The sequence below is a fragment of the Atractosteus spatula genome, chromosome 5 (genome assembly GCF_055471065.1).
Source record: "Atractosteus spatula isolate fAtrSpa1 chromosome 5, fAtrSpa1.hap1, whole genome shotgun sequence".
Classification (NCBI taxonomy): domain Eukaryota; kingdom Metazoa; phylum Chordata; class Actinopteri; order Semionotiformes; family Lepisosteidae; genus Atractosteus; species Atractosteus spatula.
Window position 1 is genome coordinate 63,692,849 of NC_142710.1, and position 21,865 is coordinate 63,714,713.

Genomic DNA, 21,865 nt, shown 5'->3' on the forward strand with positions numbered 1-21,865 from the left:
AAATAACGCCTTACGCTAATCCATCCGTCTTCTAACTGTTTTATCCAAAACAGCATGGCGGGGGCGCCGGAGGCCATCCCAGCATGCAGCGGGCACAAGGCGGGGTACACCCCATGTGGGACGCCAGGCACAGACAGACACACACATGCTCACTCTACCACCAGGGTCAGTTTTCCCAAAAGCCAACATCTTTCAACTCTGGGCAGAAACCGGAGCACCCGCAGCAAGTCCACACAAACACGGGGAGAACATTAAAAATCCAGTCGGAATGCATGTTGAATCAGTGTTGAAATAGCTGCAGTATTGTGCTCAACTAATTTCACCTGTTTTTCCTAAAGTCGTTTACTAGTTTCGTTTTGAGCACTGAGTATCTATTTTGAGTGTACTAATGCAGATTATGTAGTTTTCATTTATGCTGTATGTACTATGTTTTAATACATCTCAGTTCATGAGATTGAGCATTACAAAGTATAACCAAAAAATTAAAGCTCAATATCCTACTGTGGTTAGAACATGGTGGGAGGTCATTTTTTGTGAACCGAGTGCTACATTTAATTTTAAATTTGTCATAGAGCAAAACTCTTGATCCCCTATTTCACCTCCCCACCATGAGTTGTACACACTCCTGAATTTCCATTAAAGAACCCCCGAAATAACATGAGACCTTGGCAAGAGAGGCATGCCGTGCCAATAAAGATTTGGCCACATCAGCAGCAGAAATACGAGTCTCTACCATGTCCCCTTGGATGGATCCGAGCAGTGGAGTTCCATATAAGTAATGGCAAAATAGAGCAGGATCAAGTAAAAGAGGGGGTAATGTGAAGGCTGTCAATGCTGTGCCAATATCTTTTAGCCATGCTGAGAGCAGGGTGTGATATAGTATGCTGGATTTTATTAGCTAATAATGCTGTTTTCTGGAGGAATCTTTCACTGCCAAAACTGGATTGATTACAACGGATTGCTTCTGTCCCCCACGACCTTTGTTTTGTTTGTCATCCCCATGATATAAACACTTCTGGAAAAATAGCTGGCTATGTGTTCAGCCTGGCGAATTCAAAGCGATGAAAAAAGCTTCTGGTGATATCCCAAGAGTGACGGACTGTGATAGACAAGGTGATATACAACACCAAAGAGCTGAAGAAAAGACATGAACCATGACTCACTCAATGACTCATTGCTTGATTTTCTTTCACCTGTTTTTCACATTGGTTTAAAGTTCCATGACAATATAACGATCCTAGTGTAGCAGGACTGATTTCCATTTTTGCATAAATGGTAATAATGTTGATATTCAAACTGGACCAGATGACAATCTACAGATTGTTAAAATGCTACTAGTAATAGTTATGCATCTTGTTCCTTACATAAAATAGTGCTAATGGTGAAAGTGTTAAAACTAGTGGTCTTAAATAGACAAATCCCAATCCATAAGGGCTAGAGTCCTGTTGATATCATAGAAGGTTTTCTGTCAGCAATTGATTAAGGCCTAAAAGAACAGGTAATTTGATTTCTGATCTAAGTCATTAGTATAATTCCGTAATTAAAGATGAGAGTTTGAATGAACACCAGAGGTGCCTGCAGTCAATAAACAATGTCTCTAAGAAAGAAAATGAGTTATTTTTTTACAGGGTGCAAAGAGCTGGGGGTGATTTTTAGCACTGTACTCGTAATGTGAAAAAATTCAATACTCCATTAACTTGTTAGAAGGGGAATTAGCCTTTTTTAAGGTTCAAGGATTGTTAAAAAAAGTGATAAAGAGTTAACGGGCAAAAGGTTACTGCATCTTTAATTATGCATGCTCATTGCTTCAATAAGAAAACATAAATAGCTGATAGTTAGGATCACAAGCTGAGCTAAGTATAATGATGCTTTAGGGTTAAGTATTCTATATTCCAGTTTTTAATTTGATACATATTTAGCTTGAGGGGTTTTGATGTGAATTTGCTTATCTTTTCGTTCCAGAACTGCATTTATTATGAGCAATTGGAACAGTAATCTGTTCATGTTATTTTTCTCAAATGTTCATGTGATGGGTGATGCCCCCCAAAATTTGTACTGTCCCCTATGCACACTGAAATCTTGCACCTACACCCTGTAGGACTTAATGAAAATTAAAGCAAACTAAAGCACATAAACCCTGTTAAATGGTATGTTTCATACTGTTTTGAAATAATTATTTGTTCACAAGTCTCAGAGGCAATTACACTTACTCAGATTCCATTTCAGTCTTTTGGCAGCTGACTTAATTCCATGGCTACATTATATGCAATTACAAGCCGATTTTGGAAATGCCAAATGTGATTTTCATGGATGTCCAAAATGTCAGAAAACAGTTTAAATATTAGGAAAAGCCTAAAGGTTTAAGGTCTGCAATCCAGCACTGTTATATTCCCAATTATTCCAGTACCCCATGGCAATAACAGCAACAACAGACTCTGTTTGCTTGGACAGAACGTCAGAGATTTAATTCTGTTATCTCTTGTTTGCTGTTTAATCCATATCAATAAGTGTGGTGCTTTATTGTTTAATTAACTTGAAAATGAAGTGACAGAATACCGAATTTGTTGGCTTATAATAAGATTAGGAGAAAATTGAGGGCACTGCATTTATTGACATATGACTAGACTAAGCAATGTAACAATAATAGGAAAATGGAATGCTTGCTGCATCCACAGTATGTGATCACAGGCAACTGAAAGGTTAAAGAGAACGGGAAAGGATTTTGTTGCATGTTCTTGATTGGAATTTAAGGGTGTTATTTGCAAAAAAAGTGATTTTCTGGACTCCAGTACTTTACTCTTTGTATAAAACAGGTTATTTAAAGCATTTCTATTTATTGCCCCTGCTCTGTCAGTGCCATGAAGTTTTTAGTGCCAGCCAGGAGGCAGGGTGATTGCAATAATTTTGTCACAGCAAGAGCTGTGCACAGCGTCTTTTTTTTAGAGACAGTGATAAATTGCACCCAACACACTCCTTTGTTCCAGATTTCCATGCATTCAGATCAGCTTATACTGGAGAGGAAAATGACAGCTTTTATTACATTCCCTAATGTTTAACCTGTGAATGTGGAATTATGTGGAAACCTTCATTGTAAAGGTTTGTTATTAGGTTTTGTGGAAACCTCTAAGGAATGTAAAGAGTTTTAATTTTCCCATATTTCAAGTGGGTTATAGATGAACATTTTCTGTATAATGAAACAATTCCAACTTCAGCAGGCATATTGGTGCAGACTTTACAATTGATAAGTGACTGAAAAACTCTTTCCAATCAAAATGGACACTAGAGCAAAACCACTTCTTGTGACTGTCACGGATGTCGGAAGGGACGAACCGTGGAATGGCAGGAGAGCGGAAAAAGACCCTATGCATAGCGGCGGGACGGGGGTTAGCCTGGGCTCAGCTGTTCAGGAAATGCCGTACAGAAACCTATGCCCTCAGGCCACGGACGTGGGGCGACCTGGTGCTAGGCAGGTCTCAGGACATCCGAACGTCAATGCTGAGCGAAGGTGAATGAGTGACCCAGAAATATATAGCCCCAGAGAGAGAGACACCAGAAGGACAGCAAAGCACAGGAAACAAGGGACAGGACAGAGTAGGAGCGCCCTCTGGCCTCAGAGGGCATGACAGTACCCCCCCTTCATGGGCGGCTCCTGATGCCCATACAAATAAGTGAGATGCAGGACAGTGACCTGCTGCCCCAATTTAAAACAATGAAATTCTGTGAATTTTGTCCGTATCCAAACCTGCATGAGATTCACAACTCGCACATTGCTGTGATAATTCATATGTCCAGTCTGGGTCAATGAAATCCACACTTGGTAATTCTAGGGACAGTATAATTTACATATGGTGAAAAAACGGTCCTGTGTAAATCAAGATTGCTGACTAAGCGCCATTTTGTCCTTAAATTTTAAACTGCCTCTGTTTAGGTAGCAATCATCTTTCCTAGAACAATGACTCAAAATTGCAATTAATAGAAAATTGATAAAGTCATGGTTTACATTCAAATTACTCCTGTTCAACAACTGTTTAGTCAGTCAAGTCCAAAGTGTGTAAGCATCATCCTAAGAGACAAACAATTAACATGCGGCAAAATAGAGCTGGTTTCCTGTCTACTGCTGGTCATTTGCGCCAATGTATTCTGAATATTCTAATATCACATGGTCGAGTTCACTTCAGACTTCAGACAGCTTTAATGACACCAAAGCTTGTTTGAAAGCTAAACATAAACTTTCAATACACTTCAAGCTTTCCAATGTTTCTCCTCTTGCATTCGTCCATTGGGATTGGACAAACTACTTTGACTACCCTCTATAGAAATTTTGGTTTTAATATTTAACATAGCACAAGTTTGTAAAATCCATCATCACAGGAGGGATGTAGTGCATTTTTTATAGTTTTGAGACTTTAGCAGGTTTTGATTTAGGTTTGTTTCAATATGCATGGCATTGCCAAACAGAGTATTACTGTATTTCCATTATTCTACATTCTTTTGTTGTGTGCATGCTAGGTTTTGTGCATATTCATTTTGTACTTCTTTACTGCTGTCTCACCATGTCATGGTTCATTGTCTCTGATTTGAATGAAATCCATGTTCTTTTTTATTGAAGTTAATTAAAGCTGGTAATGATTATGGTCTAAATTTACTCTGGATAAGTTAGGTCATTTTATAACACCAAAGCATCTTCACACATCATTTGATCTGCCACATGCAAAGCCTATCCTTCAGTGAGAACAGGATAAGATTAGAAGAATTAACAGCCCAGTAGTGTCCTGTCCCCCAAAGATTTCCTGTTCTCATTATTTCCATTCTGTGCAGTTTTAGTATTCTGCTTGCTGCAGTCAGATTCAGCCACAAATGTGCTGGAAAGCCAATGGATTGTAAAGGGCAAAAATGTTAAAGAATGTTCATTTACAACTTTTTGCCTCTGGTTGTGTGATGAGATGAGCATAATCGTGAATGTAAGGAACAGTACACCATTTAAAAAAAAAGGTAACTTTGTTGGGAAGAGTTTTTTTTTCAATGTGACATTTCCATCTTGAATCAAATAAGACAAACTTTCATTAAGCCCAGGTTTTGAATGCTTGATCTCTGTTTTTGTTGCTGGTTTGTTTGATGTTAAAGTATGCTTGAATGCTCACCTACCCTCGTGAGTCAATAAGACCATTTCTTTCCACTTGGAGGCTTTGGCTCCAATACATTTCTAAATGGATGAAAACTTCTGTGAATTCTGAAACTTTATCAGTTAAATACACTTCCTTCCTTATAATATATGAGGAAAATCAAAACTCAGTCTTTCTGTATGTTCTTAAGATAGAATACAAGCATGACTGTAATGGAGTAAGAATCTTTCTGGTTCTCCTCATTGCTAATTTAAAGGACACTTAGTAAATGAGTGTCAGAACATAAGAATATAAGAGGTTACAAATGAGGATATTTTCACCCATATATCTCATTTTACTCCTAGTAGCTACTGGCGGTGCGGTGGCTCTCTGGCTAAGGATCTGTGCCTGTGGTTGCTGGTTCGTATCCACAGCCGGCAGAGGAATCCTACTCCATTGGGCCCCTGAGCGAGGCCCTTAAATGGCTGACCCTGTGCTTTGACCCCCAGCTTCTCTCCCCGTCTGTGTGTCTCGTGGAGAGCAAGCTGGGGTATGCGAAAAGACAAATTCAATTAATTGTATATGGCCAATAAAGTGATGTCTCTCCCTCTAATTGATCCAAGAATTTCGTCCAGGAGGTTTCTGAAACAAGCCAGTGTATCAAGCAGAACATGGATCATCTATGTTCTCAGCAGCCATTAAATAAAAGGACTCAAATTAGTGTAAATTAAAAGCGGAAGTTTGGAAATGCAATATTTAATGAAATTCCATTCACTGCACCTTCCAGCTCAGTTGGCCAGGTATATTTCTGTCAGGCTTTTTACATCACAGAATCATGATTTATTCTAAACTTTATTTTGGTGCCATCTGTTTGAAATGGGAGATCATTCATGTGGCAGACTCACAGCTGCCTGCTTGTTACATAAAATTCATTTCAGCCTTACAAACAAATGTAGAAAGAGCAGTACACGAGAAAGTACTTCAGCAATTGTTAATACTGCAAGCTTACATTTGTTTGAATGAAACATTTGGTTATTTCAAGTTTCATTAATAAATAAAAACAAATTAAAAAAAGGTCATCATTACATAAAGTTAATAAAAGTTAGTTTCATATAAGGAATCAACTTTTGCTTATAATGCAGTTTTAATAATAATAATACTAATAATAATACTAATAATTAATAATTACTTACACTTATATAGCGCTTTTCTGGACACTCCACTCAAAGCGCTTTACAGGTAATCGGGATCCCGTCCACCACGACCAATGTGCAGCCCCACCTGGATGTTTTGTATGAAATCCTTCAAACTTACATGATTTATAGGATCATTGGTGATCCATTGTTTTATTTTTGGAATCCAGCTGAAGCTGGTGATAAGTAATCTGTTTCATTTCTTCATTCAGTCTCAAACCAACATAACAATAATTGAAATTCTGTACTGGATGACAACCGCATCATTCATTCATGCTACTGTAAGTATCGGTATTCAGAAGTTTCTGTTCTTAATTTCTTAAATTAATTCACGTTTCCCACAATTTTTTCATGCAATGGCTTTGGCTGAAGCTTAAATTTGAAAAATAAGCCCACACTAGTGCTTATTTCAGTAGTTTGTTTCAAATCCTAACTGAGGTGGAGAAGAGGTGTGATCAGAGGTCCCCCATACTTTACTGAAGGATGAGTTAGACAAGTACTGCAGGAGCAAAGAAGGGTGGAAGGTTGGCTCTGAAAACACAACCTGCAACCAAGTAAGCAAGAAACGGAATATTTCTATGTAAGGAGGCGGAAATGGATAAGATCAGTTTAGCCTCTTCACAACCTTTGTTTTGAACCCCATTTAACAGTTGGTGGACATATACTGTAGTTGAGAAGGACAGCTCTTTCCAACTGCAATGACATACAGTAGTTTCTTTTTCGGCATCGTCATATGAAATCTCTTTTCCTTAATGTCATCTCTCTTTTTATAGAGTAGAAGTAATCTGCAATAAGCTTACTGCAACTATCATAACAGGAACTGTTACTTTAGAGTCATACACAGTGGACAGCAATAATACTGCAGTATGCTGTTTCATTCAAAGCTGCACCAGCTTAGTATTCAAGGCCTTTTATGTTTGTGTTTTAGTGTTGAATTGCCTTTGATGTTGATGTGTTGAAAGATGGAAAGACATACAGTGTTGAAATCTAGCATGAATGGTAATGTCTCTATTTATTATAGTACAAATCGCAAGATATTAAGCAGACGATTTATACACAGCAGATAATGCAGAGTTTACTTGTGTAAAGAAAGGTTATTTACTCTATTCTGCATGTTGAAAATTTCTTTTAGGAAAGAGTACACCAGTTGTATCAGCAGCAAGCAACCTCTGTACTTCTGAAAGGGAAGACTTTTAAATTGTTCAATGATTAAAGCATGCTCTAAAGACTTAAAAAAAAAGATTTACTTGTCAGTATTGAGCTGACTGACCTTCTTTATAAAACCGTAAAGTGCACTAGCTGACAGTAGTGATTGTCAGGTAAATTCTAAACCACTTTATGTCATCAGTCCACAGTAATGGTATTTGAAAAATAAAGCCTGGAAAACGAACTTCACTGAAACCTCGTCAATTGTACAAGCATTTCTCATGTTGTGAGGTTGCACTATATTGCCAAAAGTCCTGCTTTTCTTTCCTGGATTGATCTTTTTAATATACAGCTCATTAAATGTCAAAAGACAAATAACAGCAAGCAGAACATTCTGGTTCATCTTTAAAAAGATATTTTTTGTAGGTGATATTTCTGTTCAGAAGTGGATGGTAAATATACTGTCATTTGAACAGCAACTACAACTACGCCAGAGAGTATGGAATGGGCATACTGTAATGTACAGCAAATGTAAAGGAATAAACTGAAAAGTAGACAATAAGAAAAAACACACACATTATTATTTGTTTATAACAGAACCAAATAAGCCTCACTGGACAACTCACCTCCTATTATTTTTTTACGCATATTTTTTGTGTAGTTCTGAACTTTATCATGCTAAAAAACTATGTTTAAGAAAACTATTTTCTTCTTGACCTTACAGATTGTACTAGTTTATAAAATATTGTTTTTATCTCTTCAAGGTGTAGCTTTAGCAACTTTAGAAATAGAACACACATTTAAAAATACACAACACTCATTATTTTATGATAAAAAGTGGACAAATATTTGTACTTCCTGTAGCAGTTCCTCACATTTTTTTATGAACTAGGCAGTAGAACCCACCATTAAATCCACTGAAGTATTAAACTGAAGTGCTTTCTCATTTCTACAGTATACCGCTGCATTTCTCCTACGAAATCTTTCCTGCTGCAGCAGGAACAATGAAATGGTAGAATTTCAGTCAAAGAAAATACAGATCTACCCTGAAGCGATGCCGGTGCCACACAAATCTGTGGTTTCCTGGCAGATCTTTTTGGCACACTTTTCCCCTGTCTGTGTGAAAACATTCTGCATGTCTACTTTGGCACTTGTATATGGAACCTTAGGACAATGCCTCACTCAGCTGTGCCAGCTGACACTTCTGGTAGTGTTTTTTCAGTGTTCGCCTCTCTCGTACCTCAGTGCTAATGTAGCAGTCCTGTCTTTGTTGAAAAACTGGTGTGGGTGTAAACAGTAACCTTTCATAGTTAGCTATTAAAATACTCATCGACGATAACAGCCACAGATTTGAATTGGTTTTTATGTGTGTTTGATTCCATTTACTCTGATTCCTTTTTTGAAAAGGTTAGCTTTTTAATGCCCGTTAAGAGGGAAGCAGAACACAATGAGTGATAAAAGATTTTCTGCCTGTTCTTGAACATAATGGAAACTGAAATGTTGAATATTTTATGTATGCCAAAAAACTATGCATCAGAATTATGCACTTGTCATTAAGGTGTTTTGATTTTATAACAGTGCTATCTCATTCAAAATATGAATGTTCATATTGACATGCATTAGAAATATTGAAAGTTCTCTTAAAGAAGGAACAGCACTTTTTGATACATTTGGCAAATACCTGAAGATGACAGGAAATACTGAGCTTTCACCTTCATTGTAAGTATTGCTGAGCCATTCTCTTTCACTTGTTTAAAGACAGTCTAAGTTGAGGCATAGACAGGAGAGTGCTGACTGGAGTGTTGACTCCAGCTATGAGTTTCTGTCTATGGAATTTGCATCTTCCCCCCATGATCAATTAAATTTTCACCTGTTACCCCAGTTGCCTCCCTAATCCCTAAGAATTGCTGGTTAGTTTTATTCAGCTGCTCTAAATTGTCGCCAGAATTAACAGGGCTGGTCTACCCATCTACAGTAGTTGCTCAGCATTCAGCAGGGAGAGGCTCTGGTGCTTCTAATCTACACTCTGTTTTTGGGGTCTGGGACTATACTGTACTTATGTGGTGTTCAACAGGAACAAAATTTCCTTCGTTTTCCATGTTAGTCAAGAGTATTATGCTATCATAGCCTTGTATAATTGTCTGAACTTGGTATTGTGATGCCACAGGGGTTGTGGTCATCACATGCATCATGTCCAAGGAGGACAGAGTCAGGGAATATTTTATTTTACAAAGAAAAATAAAATAAATCCTAGCTTGTGGGTTTAGTATATAGAAACATTTTAAAAGCCAGCACTATAATTCAAAGTGAAATATGTTTCGATAGTCTTTAAGTAATTTCACAACATATATTTGAATATAAATTAAAAAAATAATATAATTAGTAAATACAAATTCAGTTGTTTTTACCTTTTATAAAATAGTTATTTTTAACTTCATTTTAATTTTTATTTAATAATACTAAATTCTTTATATTGTTGTGCTTCTTATCTGGCATCACACAATTAAATATTGGAAACGGGAAGTATATAAAAATATTAATTAAATAAGAATTTGAATAGCTTCCAATTTTCTATTTTCTAATAAAACAAAAAAGTAGAAATTGCTTTATTTGTGTAAATTCTGTATGACATATAACCATCGCACATGATATAACAATTTTTATATTTAAATAAACTGTGCATCACAAGGTTTCACATCTCCATTATACTCTGTATTTTTATGTGTAACACAAGACCTGTTTTCTTGTCTATCTGTTTTATAATAATCAATACATTTTTATCAGACAGATCTGGTCTCTTTTCTGCCCTTAATTGAAGAGAAGCTCTGACCTATGCACTAGTTCTGCTAAGCCTTGGTGTTATCAACCTTGCATTGGACAGTGCCTGGAGAAATCAATATCATTATATAGTACATTACAATTGGCTTGATGCACAGACAGACTGTTCTTTTGGATCCATCACCATCTATTAACTTAAAATCTTGTTTTATGTCCCTGGAAAAACCTTGTAAGGTGATTATCACTCTCTACAATACAATAAAGCTACAAATCTTTTTGACCCTATAAAATACTAAATCTGGCAAATTATTGTTCAGAATGAAAAGCTGCCCACATCATTTAAGTATGATTCCTTCAGTTTCATTTTAACAGCCCAAGCTGTATGTAGACATCTTCATTCACAAGAGACAGATCCTTTGTAATATGATTTTTTGCCCCATCAAATCAGCATTATGAAATTGAGAATGTGGAAGAAAAATATATATTGCATATTTGCAGGACAAGATAAATACAGTAAAGCAATTAGAGAAATTATTTTTCCATAGAATGTCATTCCCACGGTACAACAGGATGAACATAACATAGCATTTAACAATTGCATTAAATTGCATTTAATTGCATTAAAAATGGAGAACAGGAGGCACTACATTCCTCTGAAATGTAGTGGGAGTCTGGAACAAACTACCAGACTGTTGAAGCTGCCTCCATTGCTTCTTTCAGAAACTCCTAGATGTGATCTTCAGATCAATTAGCTACTAAAAACCCGAAAGGCTCGAGGGGCTGTGAGGCCTCCTCTCTTTTGCAAACTTTGTGTTCTTATTTATAACCACCCAGCTTGAGATCGGCAATTGTTCATCTGGTTTGCTTTGCGGCTAAAACCTTTCTCCTGCCCGGGGATAATAAGGATCTTTGGGTATGCTTCTCCAGCATACTCACCTGTCATATTTTGATGTGCTAAGACGTCCACATGAGGAGGGTTAATGGCTGATTGCCGGAATGGCACATTTAGCTCCCACATTCATGGAGGTTTCAGGCTTCTGGCAGGTCCCAGGAGTTGCGGTTGTTCCAAACAATGAGTGTGTCCTGGCCAACTAATGACCCCCCCCACCCCTTCCCCAACCCCTGTGGTGCTCAGCCAATTGTGTTTCTGCTTGGGGAATCACCGTCGCAGTTGGCTGAGGACATGCTTTTACTGGCATTGTGTGGGCCATAGGAATCAACCTGGGCTCTAAGGGAAAGATGGATTTCTAGAGCCATTTGTGCAGGGACTGCTGTATTATTAAAGATCCCATCACAGATAATGAACTTCACTACTGTTTCATTGAATCCATCATGCTGTGCCATCTGGAAGTTTTATGAGGTATTCATTTAATGGAATCTGAATGATGACATGTAGAGTAGAGGGCTTGTAGAAACACGTTTATAGGAAGAAAGCAATGTTCAAAACAAAACCTGAACTCAAAGCACAGTGCACAATCCTATCCATCTTACTCTTCGAGGGTTTGAAAAATAACCATCTCTTCCTTAGCCGTTTACTTTTATTACTACTCACTTCAGCCCCAATATAAGATTGGTCTCCATCTATTCCTCAGCCAGTATATACTGTACACATACAGTACAGTAAAGGACGAGAGAGGAAGGTGTCATAAATACTGCATAAAACCATGTACCATAAAATCAGAAGACCATCAAGAATAATTGAAGTGTCTCACAGGCTCATGTAATAACTTAAACAATAAAGAGTTCTGTCTTTTGCATAATGGACAAGTTTGTCAGTAGTGCTGAGTTTTGAGTTTGGTTTCCATCTTCAATGCCAAATAACCACCCAGGCGTAATATTGAGTGTCAGAAGTTGGTTTCAGAGCTGCATATATTCTTAATCGGTAGGTTTTACAGCTTCTGAGTGCTGTCAGGCCATCACATGAACAATAGGCAGCATTTTAAATTCAGATTTCCCCAGAAAAGCTCTGATTATTTTCCCATCATTACTGAAATATTGCATCTTGCTACATTTTCTTAATTGTAGTGTTTATCTCAGTGTGGCAAATCAGTGTTTATAAAAGAGTGTGTGTTTGATTATTAGATGAATAAACTACTCTGAGGTGCATAAAAAAATCAGGGCACACCTGTCGGTACCACTAACATTTTTAAATTGGATATCTTTACATAAACTGATTTTCAAGTGCATGGGATGTCTACTCCATTGTTTTGTGTTTCATCTGACCGCGAAGATAATTTTCTAAGCAAGAGATCTGAGAGCTAAGATAATACAGACTTCATTTGAAGATATTAAAATACCGATAACAAGTTGGATGGAGATACACAATATACAGATGCTGGAAAGAGATAACTTAAAAATTAAAGGACTGTAGATTTGTTGCTTTCAGGGCACCGATTTATAAACCATATTAGTCAAAATAGGTTAAAAAAGGATCGTAAATGTAGAAATTCTGTAGTATACTGACACAACTGAATTCACAAAATATATAACAGATCTATGATTAATGACATACACTTTAGTCTTTTTGACCTCTCAACAGTTTTTACCAGTCTTGCAAACAGACGACGATGATAATGATTTCCCTAGTGCAACATTAAATCCGTCTGTTAAAGTGATAATAAGCCTTAATTAAATAGCATTCTCTGAAGTGTTCTTCTGGTCCAGCTCTTTAAATAATCTTAACCTTTTCCATGTAGTGCTGACAAAGTCACAGCTTTAGGCTTGTAAATATTAATTTGTCTCAGTATCCACCATACGTTCTGTCTTATCTGTGGGTTTATGCTGGGGGGGCCTGCCTTAGTTGAGGTCATACTAAAACGTGACCTTGCCTGACCAGATTAAACTGAAGTCAGTTCCTCTTATAGTTTTCTGGTCTCCTGTGTACTCAGCCAACAATACTTCATCCCTTTTCTTGTGGGAGTTTTTGATGTCACATTTTTCTCTGTACCTGTTTTTCTTTCCTGCCTGATTTCTTAAATGCTTGAACAAGGCCTGTGTGATCCATGAAAACAAATGCAGTTTTAGATACCGCCTGGTGCATTTTTAATTCAGAGTTACCAAAGGTCTGTACATTTCCCTTCAATTATTGTTTGGTCTCTGTAGTGTTCTTGTGGTTCTAGTAAACATGTACAGTAGGAGAGAGAATGTGAGTTTGATTAATAATAAATAACTCTGACATAATGTGTCATCTACACAACCTCTGTACCTGCCGCATACTATATTTCTTTGTCTTTGCAGTATGTTGCCTATGGATGCAAGATATTAAGGATTGAGAAGTGGTTATTGCTATGTCTCTCTTTAGGTCAGGTGTCTGGCAATATACAAATAATAAAACTTTGTCATGTTCATTTTTGAAGAGAGAGGTGCTTTTACCAGTACAAAGAATTAAATTATTCAGTTGTCCAGTCCAGTTTTTGAGTCCACATTGATTTCTTTTTCCGTAATGACAGCAAGTGCTAGTTTGTCCAGTAAACAGTAGCAGTTTTTTTATAATAAGACCTTGTTACATTTCCTCTGTTTTGTATTTTTTTATACATTTGGTTTAGAATGTTTTGTGCACACGAGCAAATATACAAACAGATCATTTTCTGCCTTCGAGCCTTTAAACGTTTTTCACTTCACTCCATTGTCAATCATCAGTCTGATCCTTTACCATCTGCTAATAATGATTTATAGCTCTTGCTAACTTTGCGTACATGATGTTTCATGCTAATTTCTGCTTAACTTTGGCATTAGCAGAATTTTCCATAAAATTATCACCTCACCTATTTAAATGACTTGACATTGTGTTCCATAATTATTTGTAATGGAAAATATTTGTCCCTAGACGCTTCAAAGTCAGTACAACAATGTTCAGAGGTTTAGAGGCACACATAATCTCTGCATACACATTTTACAGTTATTTAACCTGATTTGAAAGGAATGTGTTTCCCTGAAGAAGACAACCTAAACGTGTACTCAAGATGCATATTTTTCACATTATTTCTCAGCTCCACAGAAAACAAAGGATGGGCTATTCAAATTATTGTAACAAATGTTTTTCCTGTGTTTTTCAAGAAAAAAAAACTTATGATAAATGCTACAATTAACTCTCACATACTGTATATTACAACCAGAATGCATTGTGAGAAATGTCCCTGGGTATGTGTCCATTCCACATACTGGCTATCACATGTATTGTGTACTGTATAATTGCCTCTTAGCCCTGTTATGCCAGAAGTCCTCAACTTCTTTTCAAAACAATACAGAGATCAGCTAAACTTCTGACCACTTCTGAAATGGGATTCTGAAAAATAACCAAATGTTTAACTACAGAACAATGCAGAAAGGTATTCTAAAGTTTTGGTTCAGAGCAGTGGCGCAGAATTTACTAACTGAACTACTTTACCTTAGATGTCAGCACTTTTCCCGATAAACACTTAATAACCAAGGTAATCAGCTGAGATTAATTGAACTGATATGTGGCTTGTCTTTTCTATAATTGATGGCTTTATTGGTGCGTTGCCTGGGTTTGCAGAAATGATAAAAGAACCAGGCGTCTCAGACGTGCAGGAATTAATGAAGGTTACCTGCTCCTAAGTCAGTCAGAAAATCTTTTTTAAAGTGCAGTGAATGGACTACATGCAAAAGATTTATATTATCTTAAACTCTTAATGAGCCAAGGGAGAGAGTAATGGGCTTTGCAATGTGGTGATTGACTGATCACATAGCAACATTACAGCTCACATGACCAAACAACAGGGAAAGAGTAACATGCTTTTACTTGTAAAGTTTCTCCCACAGTAACAGAAAGTAAACTTTTTAAACTTGTACTAATGTTTTATTTCACAATTATTTTTAAAACAGTGCTTTAGGTTATGAAACAATATGTAAAATGTTCCCCTCCTCACAAAAAGTTATACTGACACTATTGTTTTTATTGAAATGTATTTCACACCGATCAAGCTTTTAATGTTTAAGTTGTTTTCTTTTTGAACTGCATGATATTTTCCTTTGTTGTTGCATTAATTGGTGCAAAGTTGTCATTGGCTAACAACTCTAACACCCTTGTTTTTTTAAAGAAAGCAAAAAAGAATTAAATGTAATCTGACATGGTAGAAGCTCTTAATAAAAGTTACAACAAGTGTCAAGCCTGACCCAATTTAGTGTCAGTGAAAAGCAGTGGAAAGAAACCAAAGACTGTGAAGAGTTTTACTGTGTAATATCTGCAGCCCATTGTTCTCAGTTGGATTAAATTAATCAATACCTCTGTCAATGGTGTTGCCACTTCCTGCATTGCTATAAACAAGATTCCTTGGAGGAGTCCTTCAACAAATAATGTAAATCTGCAAATATACTATATAATTACAGCATAGTAATATAGTTTTGGCTTGATGCCAAACTTTGTCTTTGGGGAAAAAAGTTAAACTTAATTTAACTTTACAAATAATAGGAATAAAATTCTCTGCTTAGGGGTGTTCTTAAAATGTGTTTATAGACATCAGTTAAAGTAGAGCAGTGAAGAGGCTGAATTAATTAAAATGATATTATGTTAAGTGTAAATTAAGCTTAATGGTAGAGTATCCTGTGCTCTCCCACTGAAAAACATTTCTGACATGACACATTTCTGCTCCTAAAGCAGAGCATTTTTTATTCCCACTTTCCATTTCTTACAGCTAGACAGCACATTGCATTTGCATTCTCTTGCTTTGGCACTGCAGCTACTGGACTGTCCTTCTGATGTTCTGTTGTTGCCGGTGTTTTCAGCCTCTTCACTGTGGTGTGTGTGCATATGTGTGCATGCGTTTGTCTGTGTGCGCAAAACTGTGCAGGCTATGTTAAATGTTGCTTACATTTTCACATCTTTGTATTTTTTTTCTTTCAGTATGATTACTTCAATGCTGTATTAATAAACGAAGTAGATGAAGAAGGCAATAATGTGGAGCTTGGGAAGGAATTCATTTTGGAGCCAAATGACCATTTTAATAATTTGTCAGTCAACCTTAGCCTCAGTGTTGTTCAAGTTCCAACGAACATGTACAATAAAGGTATGTCAATCGTCCTGTTGCCTCGGTTTGGGTGGGTGTTTACTGTTGTTCTGTTCTCATACTGCGGTTTTGAGTGTTGTCAACATTTCTACAAATGGCCCCTTAATGAAGGTTTTAAAAGACTGGTTTACAAAACCGAATCACTTTATTTGGCAAGTAAATTACAGGTACAAGGAATTTAATCTGGTGTTTTGGTGCAAAAAATAGATAGAAACAATTCAGTACATATACATTTCACATAAACAACATGCACAGGTCCACAATTATATACACACTGCATCCCGTATTCATGTGTTCTGGTTTAGCAGGATGACAGTCAGGGGGAAGGAGGTGTGCAGGTGCCACACAGGTTTTGGTTTTGATCAAACTGTAGTGTCTCCTCACAGTGGGTTTTTGAAACAGGTGGTGTCCTGGATGAGAGGAGTCATCAACGATCTTTTCTGCTCGCATTTTTAGTCTGAGTTTATACCTCAATAGATGGCAAATGACTGCCAGTGAGTCTCTCTGCATGGCGGACAATGCGTTGCAATGTGCCTCTAGAATGGACAGACTCGTTACCAAACCAAAGAGTTATGGAAGCTGTGAGGATGCTCAACAATGACTGTATAAAACTGAGTGAGAATGGGCTGGGAATTTTTCGGTTGGGACAGGAAACACGATCTCTGGCGTGCTTTCTTTGTGATGCTGATAACATCTGCATCCCATTTGAGGGTGTTAGAGATGGTTGCTCCTAGAATATTGAATCTCCACCATACTCATTGCTCATAACATCCACCAGGGTGGTGTCCTCTGTGAACTTCAGTAGTTTGACAAAGGGATTGCTGGAGGTACAGTTGATGGTATACAAGGAGTAGAGTAATATGGAGATAACATAGACTTGAGGTGCACCTATGTTCACATACTGTACAAGCAGTTTGACAGATAAGAGCCCATCTGCACATATCGTCTAGTGTTTGTTAGGAAGTTGATGATCCACTGGCAGGTGAGAAGGGACATTAGGATGAGACAGTTTATTGTGGAGTTCTGGGATGACGGTGTTCAATACAAAGCTCAAGCTCAAGCTCGTTCCTTCAGATTTCAGATGTTGCAGGATACAGCAGAGGCAAATATTAACAGCATCATCCACTGACCCATTAGCTTTTTAAGCAAATTGAGACACAAGACACTTAGAAATAAGGGGTTCAAGTTGTCATAATGATTAGTAAATAATAAGAACAGCACAACTGCTTACTTCAATGTTACAAAATAATTCATGAATATTCTTAAATAAGATATCTTAAAACTCGTAAAAAAAATTAGGGGTTGTCTGGACATACGAAAATACAGAAAGCTTTCTATTATATTGTATTACAACTAAACAAAAATGCTAAACAATCAAGAATATTAAGGGTGTAACCAACGTGCCGTGGCTATAATTGGACAACAAAGAATGCTGTTGTGGAGAAAGAAGAGGAATCTTTTCTGTCCCACCAAATGTATGGGAACACTCATAGTGCTACTGTATATACAGTTCTGCCAACACTGTAGTACCCAGCACAACAAACACTGAACAAGTTCCTGAGTGAGGCTTTGATAAGACCTTGCAAGCGTCTTCCTTGAGGGCACAAACCATCTGTGGAATGATGCTGGGAAGGAGTGGCCAAAATGTAAAATAGATCCCACAAGACAGAGCTCGGTGTGGGTATATCCTTGGGAATGTGAGGCCAGAGCACAGCAATGGTTCAGTGTTGCTCTGTAACTCTGCCTGCAGGCTCATCAATGAAACGAGCAAGAAGTACTTTGCTTGGCTTTGGGCATCACACCACTCTCAATGTGTCCAGACACGTGCAGTAGAAGTTGTGAGATGTTCCAACACCTTCACACCACTATCGTGACTGTTGAGTGACTTGGTCCTCACTATGGATGATATTAGAAATCTTCTGCTTATGGGCAACAATTTAACCATGTGGTGGTTAAGTTCTAGATATTTATAGTTAGACCTTAATTAAAGTTCTTCATATCTGGGAATTTGCATTATTTCTGTTTAAAACACACAAATTAAAAAAAATAATAATTACAGCTGTAAATAGAGATAGGGTGGTGTAAAAAGAAGATTAATTAGCTCTGTGAATTTTAAATAAAAAGTTGTAATTTAATATAAAGTGATTGAAGAAAAGTGTTTTCTTAGTATTTGGACGCTCAGGAGAGGAAGATGTAGAGCATTTAAAATCAGAGGAAGAGAAATGTAGAGCATTTAAAATCAGCATATATATTTGCTTTTACATTGATCTGTTTAAATTGGTTTGAGCCTTTGGGGAACATATCTGTAGAAACATGCACATGTTATAGGAGCAATGACATTGGTTATAAATTATTTCAGTAGTGAAAATGTATCACACAAGGGGAAAAGAGGAAACATTGTACAAAAAACAAAATTGACTTTAAGATCTGTGAAAAATGTTTTCATCTAGCCAAACACATTCCATGCGAATATTTTATGTATACCCCTATTTCTTAGTATATTGCTTTGCCTCTTGGACAAAATGCCACAATTGTGCATTTTGCCTATGTTGCCATTTGTCAAGGCCATTACAGATCCTGACACACAGAACACATTTTAAAACTTATTGTATTCCTTTACATTTACCCTAGACTCAAGTCCAATGATGCAAACAGTTACACTGTAGCAATTTTAACAGATACTGCAGTGGTGTGCAATTCTGTTAAATAAGCTCTGATAAGATTTTCACCTAATGGTATTAACTATTTAAACATAATTTAGAATTTTAACCCCAAAACAAGAATTTATTTTCTCTTGCTACTTCATATGAATATATTTCATTATAAAAGACAAGATATAATATAAATGATAATTTTAGTCCTGAAAGTGCAGATTATAAAATGTTAGCAAGGAGAGGACGGAAATGACACATTTCAATGAAAATTCAGTCTTGTTTTAAAAATGATAGTAGGCAATGACCTTAAAGTCCTTCTTGTGTCTTTTGGTAATATGGTGTTACAAATCCTTTTAAAGGAACTGTGGTGAGTTCACAATGCCTAAAGACACAGAAACTGAGAAATGGAAGTAATTTTCTTCAAACGTACTGATCCTTGGTAATGTTTATTTTGGTACTGTCAGCCTTCTTCGTGTCGCTTCTGCTTCCTTTTTGTTCAGTTCTAATGAACATTTCATGGCTTTTTACCCTGGGTCGTTTTCAGTAAAATGAAGTAGAGTGAGCTCCCGGGAAGGTAAATTAACTTTTAGTCATTAATCCTGTTGCTATTGTGTTTGTGGCACACTAATTCCAAAGGTAGAAATCTGTGCTGAAATGGCTTTTTGCTGTGAAATAAATGTTAAATGGGCTTCCTTTTCAAACCTGTCTGTAGAATCAATAGTTAGTGCCACCTGTGTGCATAATGGGCCTTATTCTCATTGAACACACTTTTTCTTTAGTTGAAATGAATTCACAATATTCTCGACAAAAGACACCAATGAAGAAACTGGCATTAACTGAATTGCATTGTTTTCTGAAAGGGCAATGCAGTCCTTTTTAAAGTAGTTTTGTTTGCTAAAGCTGATTCTTCTGCAACATGACAGCCTGTTTTCAAGGAGGTGTATGGATGCAGAAATATACAGTAGTCACTTACAAAACTCACAGCAAGTCATAGATCTTGTTTCTGCCATTCCCAGCCCAAAAATGAGAGATCTCAAGCTGTGTGCTGCACCTTGCCAGTGTGAACCTCAGCCAAAGTAAAGTAACAACAGGGCCCAGGTTCAGTATTTTCTGGACTGTTGGGCTCACGTTACACTTTTCTAACATTTTAAAGGATATTTATTTAAAGGATTATGCGTGATTAATTTAAACATCTGGGCTGACACGTTACTATCAATGCAAATGGACAGGTACCCTAAAGTGCAGTATAACAGATCATGATTAGTCATGGTCCTAGACTTGCTTATTTGAATAAATATTAGGTAATCCAGAATTAGTAATAATTTAGCTCTGTGAAACACTGGAAAGGGGTTATGTCATGGCTGGAAAGCTTATAAGCCTTCAATAGTTACATATAATCAAACTGTAACATTTTAGTGAAATAGTTTAAATTGCTTATATTGAATATGCTATTGGTTGAAAGCATTCATAAAGTGAAAATTTTGCAACTGTGCATAAGCACCAGGATTTTGAGTTATCCTAATTGGTGAATTTCTCATTTAATCCAATACCAAGTCAAAATCATTTTGAAGTGGGAGCTTTATATGTATTCAGCTGTTACCTCCATCATCACTTGGTTTCAATCTGTCAACCAAGTGTACTCTTTATCTAGATTCTGGGTCTTCTTTGATTAATTTATCTGAGCCCGAGAAGGATCTTGACATAATCACTTTCAATAAAAGATAATTTGAAGTTAATTTAAATTTGGATTGCTAGAAATTTAAATTTATGCTATTCTGCTCTAGCTAGTTTAATCAGATTATATTAAGGAACCCATTAGTAGAGATAGGTTCTAATTAAAGTTGGGGAAAAGTGTGACTATCTTTACCACATTTTTGTTTAATCAGAGTTTATTTCTTATGACACACTTTTATTCTAAAATACTGTAGTAAAAAATATATTTCTAAACACTTTATACTTTATAAGTTCCTTATTTTTGTTCAGAAATGAATTACATGAGTGGGCATATTTCAAGTTTTTTCTTACTTTTGGTCATACAAAAAAGAATATTTTGAAAAAGAACAAACACATCTAGAACAGAAAACACTGGAAACGGGATGGATGAGGACGTCACTTCCTGTATTTTTCATAGTTCTTGTCCCTTTGTTTTGAAGATCTGCTGGGGCATAGTAGCCTGTACAGTGGTCCGGGTGGGGAGGGGATCCCTTGATTGGATGCTGTGTCCTGCTCCCTGGTGTTTGCCATTTCAACCCAGCCAGATTCACTGGCTGGGCCTCCCTATTCTTACTGCTCCAATATTTGCGCTTGAGTTGAAGTTCTTCCAGCTGAAGTCAAGGCTTGTCTGGCTGCACAGGGAAGGAGCAGAGACTAAGGTTGCACATATTGTTGTTAACCTAAATTGGAATTTAACTGCAAAAAAAAAATAATATTCAAATATTCTATTATTAAAAAGTGAATGTGCAATGTGGTGGAACCTATTGCTGTACAGGAAACCAGTTCATTTTATGTCAATGCTGTTTCAAAAGTTAAGACTAGAAAGACCATATAAAGGTTATAATCTCTCTTTTAATATCTTCTACATACCAATATACAATTATTATTTTTAGATCATAAAGCCACTTATCTTGTTGAGGATTACAGCGAGTCAGAGCCTGTCATATACAGTAAGCGCAATGAGCAATTGGGACTGAGAACTCTTTCCCCGGGCATCATAGGAGAGAGGAGACAGGAGGAGTTCAGTCAGACCTGCCCAGCATGCCACTGGGAGGTGGGAGGAAACCAGAGTACCTGGCGAAAACTCTTGTGAACACAGGGGAGAAGATCCAGACTCCACACAGAGAGCTGCCTGAGACTGGAACCAGCTTTTAACTTTTATTTTTTGGACCAGCACCAAATCTGAGATCATCAGTTGTTTCTTTACATCTTCGCAACTGACTGAAATCCCCTATAATGCACAGCAAGAATAA

General features: G+C 36.9%; 1 protein-coding gene across 1 annotated transcript in view; it reads left to right on the plus strand.

The window, feature by feature from the left end:
- LOC148835455 (voltage-dependent calcium channel subunit alpha-2/delta-3-like) overlaps positions 1–21,865 on the plus strand; it is a 194,756-nt gene that overhangs the window by 70,245 nt on the left and 102,646 nt on the right. Inside the window, exon 6 of the mRNA XM_088915809.1 lies at positions 16,083–16,245. Coding sequence (XP_088771935.1) covers positions 16,083–16,245 — 163 coding nt within the window. The remainder of the gene's footprint in view (positions 1–16,082; positions 16,246–21,865) is intronic.